General features: G+C 34.0%; 1 protein-coding gene and 1 long non-coding RNA gene across 6 annotated transcripts in view; one reads left to right on the top strand and one right to left on the bottom strand.

Moving 5' to 3' along the window:
- The window catches only part of LOC106026840 (histone H1.8-like), a 123,401-nt gene extending 114,999 nt beyond the window's left edge, over nucleotides 1-8,402 (top strand). For 2 of the 5 annotated variants that reach the window (XR_010045537.1, XR_010045539.1), the window contains one exon: nucleotides 6,563-6,732. Coding sequence is in view for 2 of the 5 variants with exons in the window: in XM_063243167.1 (XP_063099237.1) it covers nucleotides 6,654-7,382 (729 nt within the window). In the remaining 3 variants the exon portion in view is untranslated. Of the gene's footprint in view, nucleotides 1-6,562 lie in introns of all 5 variants that reach the window. The other 3 variants (XM_063243167.1, XM_063243168.1, XR_010045538.1) reach the window with 2 other exon arrangements.
- LOC134474617 (uncharacterized) lies at nucleotides 4,361-5,391 on the bottom strand. Its single transcript, XR_010045493.1, has 2 exons — nucleotides 5,124-5,391; nucleotides 4,361-4,848 (listed from the first exon to the last, which is right to left on the bottom strand). It is a non-coding gene; the product is annotated as an uncharacterized LOC134474617 (long non-coding RNA).
- Nucleotides 8,403-9,528: the final 1,126 nt, after the last annotated feature.

Consider the following 9,528-nt stretch of genomic DNA (forward strand, 5'->3'; position numbering starts at 1 on the left):
AATGCATATTTATTTTGAGAAGCCTCATTGTAGATTTAGTACTGTGCATTGTAGATAAGCACAGGATGATGGTTCCTAGATCATATTTTTAAAAATAAACCAAAATAGCAAACTAACTTTGAGGCTGTTTAACCAGTGATTCTAGAAAATGTTCTTCTCTATTATACACATATATACTTTTTAATAAAAAGGATAGTCTCTAAAACTTTTAATAAAATAAACACATCATCTCAAATAATCATATATCTATATTTTTACTTGATTTAAAACATATTAATATATGTTTTATATATAAATGATTCTTAACAGATGAACAAAGCTCCTGTAGTCAGACTTTATTTTGGAAGTCATTGTGGTCAAATAGCATGTTCTTTGATTTAAACAGTATTTTATTAAGCTTATTTAAATTTTATGTATATAAAATTGCTATCATTTTTTATGTAAGCCCTGGGATTTCCTAATAATACATTTTGTCTACTTGGTAATAATTTATCAACGAGTAAAAATTATTACAATAATTTTTAGTATAATGAAATATTTGTCAACCTCTTGGGTTTCATAGATCTAGTAAATCATTTTCAGGAATATATAAAACTTATTAAAGTAAACACTAAAAGTAAGCAGTCTCAATACAAAACTAGAAAGGAAGAAAAGAAACCTAGAAAATGGATTAGGAGGGTAAAGGTCTAGTTTTTAATTTTAACTGGAAAAATCATAGAAAATTAGATTTATAAAACTATATAGAAATTTTACCAACTTATTTCTTGCATCTGATTGCATTATTGTGTTTTCAAGAAACATCATTTTCAAATTAACCTCCATTAAATCTCAAAGTATCCACTTGTTTTCAGTGACTTCATAGCTTTTCATGTCCTCCATTTTTTGTGTTTGAGTGTTGTAAACTATGATGAATTGGAAAAGATTGATTTCACTGCACATTAGATATTACTTGACTAAAAAAATTATATGTAATTAGGATGTTTAATGTAGCTGTTTTCAAATGGTTGGTAGATGTAGTTCCCTTCATCAGAATGATTAAACTTGCTTCTTCAGAAAAAAGATGTAGAGAGACGGCGACATGAACTACAAAAGCTACTCGCAGAAATAATCCAGAAGAATTTTCCTAATTTAGCAAAAGGTAAAGATACTCAGATATATGAAGCATTCAGGACCCCAGCCACCTACAACCCAAACAGAGCTACACCCAGGCATATAATAATCAAAATACCAGAAATCCAATATAAGAACAGAATATTAAAAGCTGTCAGAGACAAGAAACAGATCACTTACAAGGGTACACCCATCAGAATTACAGCAGACTTCTCAGCACAAACCATCAAATCATGAAGAGCGTGGGGGGAAATAATTCAAGCTTTGAAAGATAATAACCTCCAGCCAAGATTGAAATGTCCTGCACAACTATCCCTGGAAATTGATGGAAAAACAAGGTGCTTCCAGGATAAAGAGGAACTAGGGGAATATGCAACCACCAATCCAACTTTACAGAGAATACTGCAGGATATTCTAAAAAAGGAAAATACCAAGATTCCAGAAATAGTGGCAGAGAGGCCACAATGAATGGAGCAGAAAGCGAAATGAAGAAGACAAACTTACAACAAATGACAGAAAAAGAGCTCAACAGAAATGAGGCAGAGAAGACTGGATGATAGGAACAGCTATTTTGGAGAAAACGACATCATAATAGGTAATGCTGATTTAGTATCATCTTGTTTTGAAGTCTCATCAAGCTTTTGCTCTTCTGTCTCCATTGGTCTTAGCATGTTGTATCTTATTGGATTTATTATATGTGATAGTATAAACAAAAACCTTTATAGACAAGGAGATTATACAGAAACCGTTGTTCATTTTCTGTTAGTTGATTCTAAATACCCTGTAATACTGTCGTTCTCTTGAATGGTTTTACATTGTTTTGATATATTTGATGCTACAGTATATGAAGTTATACTCAAGGATTTCAAGGAAAGAGACAATATGGTAACTACATTTATGTCAGGATTATCTTGTGGTAAAACACTATTTTGCTTAAATGGTTATGTTTTTTTCTGCGCTGTTTGGTTGTTATGCCCTCTTTTATCTCAATCTCCATTTTATTATTTACTTTTTTATTTTTATCCTTTTAATTAATGGAAAAAATAAACTAAAAAATAGCAGGATATATTATAGTAATCCACTTTGATTTACTATTAACTTGATTTGAAGCCCTGTATTGCTCTCACCATCTTGTTTTGACTGATGTTCCTCTATTCTGTTTTGCTTGATAGTACGAGGTTCGAAAGTATAGGCAACAACTATGAGGATAGTGGGATTCATTATGACACCCATTCTGGTTGACTATTATCTACTTTTGAAGACCTGTAATGTCTCCAATGTTTTGGTTTTGTTGGTTTCGTTCTTTACTGTTTTGTTCAATTTTATTATAACTGATGATTTGGGAATTCTATTAGAGATAGTGGGAGGCATTATGGTAACCATTGTTGATCACCTTGTATTATGTTTTTACATTATTTATTATGTCCACCCTTTTGATTTGACTGACTCTCTTCTTTTATGTCACATTTGATTTTACTCTCTTCTAAAAAGTAATAAGAACTGTGGGAGCAATAAAACCCAAAATGTGTAATAGTCATTGTACAAAGGAGAGGAAAAGAAAGTGCTCTAAACGATATAACTGCATGTATATTTAAGTGTATAAGATAGACAATGATATTACTGAGTTTTGTTGGATCATTGAACAGAACTATTTGGTCTCACTGTTTGAATGTCCACTATATAAGCTTTAATTTTGTAACTTGAACAAATATTTCTAAGATGACAATATGTAATTCATTAACTAGTGATTTCCTACTGTTTATTATTTTTCTGAAATTCTGTATAACTTGTACCCTTTCTTTGCTTTTTTTTCTTTTTCTCCTTAAATAAAATTTTTAAAAAAGATGTAGAAATGATCTGTTCATATCAAAACAGTGTCAGAGGTCCTACAGTGTTCTCATTATGAACACATGCAAGCTAAATGTCACTGTTTCATTATGTATCAGCCCGGTCAAAGACAAGGAAAAGTACTATTATATGACCCGTGGCAACAGGACAAACTGGAGATTCCACTTTTGTATCCAGAAACTTACCATCTTCAGGATCCTCAGGGATTTGAAGATACATGATCCATCTGGCCACTAAATGTGTTTCTTTCACGTGATGGCAAAGCTATTATCTTGGGAACTCATGGTCCCAGAATTTCCCAAAAAGACAACATGGAGTAAAATCTACCAATTCAGTGGTTTCCCTTATCTTATTCTCATTTTCTCATTTCTAAGGACGTGGCTTAGAATATAGAAGACTCAACCCCTTGCTCATTATTGTGACATTCTGCCCATTCCCCATACTTCTCTAGTCTGGAAAAAACATTTCTCCTTTTTCCTTCTCTATACTCATTAGGTATACCTGACTTCTGTACAACATATAATCTCCACACTGCTAAGAAAGGGTGAAAACAGACAGCATAATTTCTTTAACATGTCAAAATATCATTTCTTTTTGTATAACAAATACAACAGATACAACATTTCCTTGTGAATATATAAGACTTCCCAGGAAACTTCAATAAAAGCTTAAGTGCTTTGATATAATTGCATACTGTATTTTAAGTAAGTTATTTTGCCCTCAAAATTTTAGCAGAAGAGACAAAAAGCATAAACATTCTGGCTTATCTTGTTTGACTGCAGAATTTCAAGTTTCTCATTTATCACTGTAAAGCAAGGACAATTTTATGACTTTTCTGTATGACCTGCAACAATCAGCTACATACGTAGCTGTACATCACTCTTAAAAAAAGATTCTTCAATATTTTTCCCTTTAAGTCAAGGGCCTTGTTTCTTCAATAAACTTCTTGTTCAAAATGAAAAACTATAAAATAATAAAACCTTGTTTATTTAGCAATATTTTAGTTTTCAAGCAGGTTTAAAATGTGGCCTTTTGAAAACTAAGTGTGAGGTTATATGTTTTTCTTCTTAATTTTAAATTCCTTTAATAAAAACCTTACAAATAGTTCCAGAAAAAAGTCTACTGACAGTTTTAGTAAAAAGTGCTTTTCATGTTGCATTAGTAAATTTCAGTACTTTAAATTTTATGTTTTTAAAACTGATTTGAATTATTTTTAATACTGTTAACTGATATTTTAGGAGGCCAAAGTAATATAAATAAGTTAATGTATTTTGTAAAACTATTTGTTCAGTATAGACAATATTTTATCAGCACAGAAGTCAGAAATGATAAAATTGTTGAACTATACCACAAAATCCTTGTTATTAGACACATAGATCAAATACAGAAACACACTTAAACATTTATGTATTTAAAATGGAGAATTTATTCAGCTTTGATGAGGTCAGTAGTTAAGGAAATTAATGGTATTGAATAAATAGTATTCAAAAGAAAAAGGAGAACTGTAATCTCTGGAGAACTGCACAAGAAAGTACCAGGCTTAGTAAAGTAGCAGAATAAGTGATGACAAAGTCATGGATAAGAAAATTTACTGTGATTTTTTTGAGAAAGTGAAGATGAGACGAGGCAGGGGCACTGGATGAAGGATTGTTCCATGTGAAACAAGCCCAGGGCTTTGGTATGTAGAAATTCTCTAATTGCTGGCCCTGGATTGTAGGAAAAGCAGGAAGATATTATTTCAACCTGTGTGAGCTGAATAAAGGGCATAGTTCACTATACAGGATTTGGATTTTTTGGTTTGCATATATTTCCATGACAGTCATTTGGTATTGTAGGAAGTAAGTATCTCTTCAAGGAGCAGTATTTCCAGGATTATTATATGTGTGATTACTGGGAAAGGATAGATAATCATAACATTAGCTAACTCCTATGTGACATATAATAAAATCAAGTAATACATATAAGTTACATAATAAATATATTATAATGCTTTATGCATTTAGTAATATGTAATGTTTCATTACACATTCACAGGGTTATAATTACTCATTTTAAGACCAACGGCTTCCTTCCATTTGTATTTTATTCAAATACACTGTTTGTCAGTTTCCATCATTGTGACAAAATATTTACGTTAAAAATGTAGTTAAAAATTAGAGTCTTACATCAGTTGATAGCATCAAAGATTTCAGTCCATATTCAATTGGCTCTGTTGATATAGGGCTGTGGTGGTGCAATACACCTTGGAAAAACATGTGGCAGAGAGGTATGTTCAGTTCATGGCATCTAGAAATCAAAGAGAAAAAGTGGAGGGTTTTAGAATTACATATCCCCTTTAAGGCACTTCTGCTAATATCTAACTTCTGATGCCACCATTTAAAGTTACAGGGCGTCCTAAGTCACAGCCTTTAATGCATGAGCCATTGAGGGACATTTAAGATATAAACTAAAGCATACACTATAAAAATATTTTAAAATGGCTTCTTATGTTGAATTATATATATATATATATATATAACATATATGTTGTCCATATGCTTTGAAGTTTATATACATTATGAAATAAAAAAATCTAGCTAATTAGCTAGATTTCATTTCATTTCATTATCATTTTTGTGATGAGAACATGATCAATTCAATTGTATTTGTTTCATATGGAATTGAGTAGACAAAATTCAGAAATAAAGTGAGTAGTCATTACAAAAGTGTACTTTTTCTGAGTGAAAAAATGTAAAATGATTGTATTTGAGCACACCAGGCATAATAATTTTGTACTTTAAATAGGTGGTATTTAACATTTTGCTCACTAGGAAGCATTTAGGAGTCCTTACAAAGTTCAGAATTAGGTGAAATTGCAGACACAGTACTATTGATATTTCAAAAGCTCAAGAAACCATTTTGATATTAAACTACAATTAGAATTTTCATTATAAGACACTTTTTTGATTATAAGACAATAAAATCATTAAATCAGTACAATAGAAATCATTAAATCAGTAAGAAATCAGTACAATAAAAATCATTAAAAGTAAATTTTTCCATTAATGAAAGTTGAAATAATAATATAGTTCTAACTGAGGGCTCAAATATATTTCTATATATAGCCCTATAATTAAAATGCTGAGGTATTCTTCTGCTTTCTGAAACAGAGGATTCCAAGTTCTAATTAGGATAACAGTAATTAAATTATTGATTCAAAATCTTTGTGTATTCATGCCTTAATTGTCATTTTTTAAACTTGAACTTTAAGCCAATTGACAATGTTTATGAAAAGTTTCATTTTACTAATTTTATTGCAATGTAAATACAGGAAAAAAGTAATACATTATTACAATAACCATCGAAAGGTTAACTCATTAATTAAAAATACTAACAATCCTTACTCTTGCTTCAATTGATTTTCAAACATTTCTTCCACAAAAATAACTTTTCATTATGCACTGTGATATAGCCAATGATTTGTGTATAAACATTGACAAAATGAGTGCTAGAGGTTCAGTATGAAAATTAACGGTATGTGAACAGCGGAGGTGGTCATTTATAAGTGTCCTTCAGATGGCTCCTGGGAGCATCACCAATTACTCTTCTTCCTCCTCTTCCACAGCAGGGCCAGCAGAGCCCCCTGAGTATGGAAAGCCAGCAGGCCGGAACTCAAACAGGGTCATGGTGACCCATTGCCACCCACAGTGCTGCGCATGGTGCTGGAGGCCCTACAGGCAAGAGAGCAGCGCTGGGGCACCTCAGTGGCAGCCATCAAGCTCTACATCCTGCACAAGTACCCCACAGTCGATGTCACCTGCTTCAAGTACCTACTGAAGCAGGCCCTTGCCACAGGCATGAGCCGTGGCCTCCTTGCCAGGCCCATCAACTCCAAGGCCAGGGGTGCCACTGGCAGCTTCAAGCTTGTCCCCAAGCATCAGAAGAAGCCGCAGTGCAGCAGGAAAAGTACTCAGACAGGGCCTGCTGGCTCCAGCAAGAAAAAGATTGCAGAACCATGTGAAGCAAGAGCTTCCTGCAAACAGGGCAAAGCCCTAGAGACAGCCCCTCAGGGAGGCTGCAAGGCGAAAGGCACTGGGCCACAGCAGGTTGTAGCCAAGAAGGACCCCCCAAAGTCAACTGGGGCTTCCTCAACTGTCCACAAGCTTGGCAGGAAGCCCAAGGTCTCAGGCAGCAGGAGCAGGCAAGAAGACACAGGAGCCCCTGGGAAAACTTCAACTGCAGCCTCCAAGCCTGGAAAATGTGCTGCCTCCCTGAAGGGTACAAAACCCGCAGTGAAGGCCGCCCCAGGGCCTGGACCCAAAGTCATTGCTGCCCCCAAAGCCGCCACTGCTTCCAAGGCTGGTGCCCCCAGGACCAGGACTCTGTCTCCAGCCAGGAAGGCTGGGGGCCCCAAGAACCCCAGGCCACTGGTCAAGAGGTCATAGTTATTGTACTCAGAGCTCAGCAGCTATAGGCCGGTGGGACTGTGGGTGGCTGGGCTGGAGTTTTTATTCCTCCAAATCGTTGCACTACTAATTTAACCCTAACTTATTTCTCAAATCATGACCTAGATATCAATAAAGACACTGATGTATCACCAAAAAAAAAAAAAAAGAAAATTAACATTACAAAAGTCACATATGTTAACTTAAAATAATAAAATGAATTTGGAAGTACACATATAAGACTGTATTAACATGCTCAGATTCCAAATATTTTTCATACAAATTTTGATAAGTTTGACATGTAAAATAGGAGTCTGCTATCTCATATTTCAAGTTATTTTTCCTCCACAATAGTGATCGTGGATTTTAAATCACATCTAAGTCTAATCTATTAATACCACCTGACAAGCTGAATCAATATCACTACCGTTTTGTGACCCACAGTGAATTGATCTGCAACTGATAACTCCCTGACTTTTGTGGCTCAGAATGATGCAATTCCCCCATGAATTTTTCATTCATTCATACCAAAATGCAACACAATACTTCCTATATTCCACTAAATGAGAAACTTAGATTCAACATTCTATTCTAACAATCAGAAAAAAAAAATAACTGAAGGAAGTGGACAAGCTCTATCTGTTACCAGATTGAGAACTGTAAAAGAAGTGAAAGCACAGGACAACGAATTTGTCCTCAGCACACTTAGAGAGCCAGGTGAATACAGACAACCCAATGAGTTACTTCAGGATCCTACAAATGTGGCCAAATGTCAGGGTAAGAAACTGTGAATTGAAGTTGAAGAATTTTTGGAAGTTCAGTGTAATTCTGAGAATTAAAATACTCAATGAGATTTAGCCACAATACTTTTGTGTTTTACCTAAACAAGTCTCACCTGGTTCCTATAGTAAATACAAGAGAGAAACTCTATTGTAGATTTAAAGATAGAAAAAGAATTATTTTGACCAGCATTTTCTGTACCCAACAAAGTTTTCTCAGTATAAATTATTTTACAAAAACTGAACTGCTTGGGTTTTTTCAAAGCTTTACTGATATGACATAAACAAAATATCTCCCTCCAATCTTCCATGTGACAAAAGAAAAATACTGACCCTTGCTTTTGTTTTTATTCTAGCCATTTTATTTCACTTCACGAATCCATGGTGGTGGTTAAGGACTTATGTAATGTAAAGGTTACATGCATAGCTTCACCAAAAGATAAGCGAGATATAAGACTGTAAAGTGTTTTCCTTCCTGCCCCTGCCTATAAGCCATTCAGAGTGCAGGTGGGGAGAGCTGAGATGGAAGCAAAGGCCCTGCCTGTGAGCCAGCTGCTGCATGGGGTGGGGTGAGGAGTACAGCTTCCCCTATGAGCAGCAAGCTGACTCGGAGGCACTGTTGTTTGACTGACTTAGCAAGCCTAAACCAAGCAACTATTTAGAGGACAACAGTATGTAATATAGTAACTGTGGTACATTTCCTACTGTCTTATCACTGTTTAGATGCATTTTATTGCTGTTTTATTCCCCTTAAATTTAAAGATAAGGAAAAACTGAAGGAATTAGTGGGATCCAAAATGTACAATAGATATTGTGAAGGTGAAAGGGGAGGAAATGTCTAAAAAGGGAAGGTGGTAGCTATAGTTAATTTCCTATTAACTTGTTTTGAAGTTCTGCATCATTTTCATTGTTTGGTTTGGTTTCATTTTATTCTGTTTGTTTTGTTAGATTCTATTGTGTCAGGTTGTATGGGAAATTATTTCTACGATAAAAAGATATATTATGGTAGCCATTGTTCATCTCCTATTCTCTTGTTTTGAAGTCCTGTATCACTGTATTGTGTTTTTTGATTGCTTTTATTCTGTTGTTTTGCTTGATATTATTGTCTTATTGTATGTACAGCTGTTTTAAAGATAATATGAGATATTATGATAGTCGTTGATTATCTACTATCTTGTTTTGAAAGTCTGTATTGCTTTCATGGTTTTGTTTTGATTCGCTTTATTCTGTTTCATTTTGTTTTGCTTTGTTCTCTTTAAAGTAAAACCTTAAAAATCTCTCATTCATTAACATCTTGTTACTACATTGTCAAAGCCTTATTTTCAGTACTTCACACATTAAAATGTAAAATCACAGTTAGGAAGACA

This window comes from Cavia porcellus, unplaced genomic scaffold (assembly GCF_034190915.1).
Source record: "Cavia porcellus strain 051 isolate PalLab524CR breed Dunkin Hartley unplaced genomic scaffold, mCavPor4.1 scaffold_34, whole genome shotgun sequence".
NCBI classification, from domain to species: domain Eukaryota; kingdom Metazoa; phylum Chordata; class Mammalia; order Rodentia; family Caviidae; genus Cavia; species Cavia porcellus.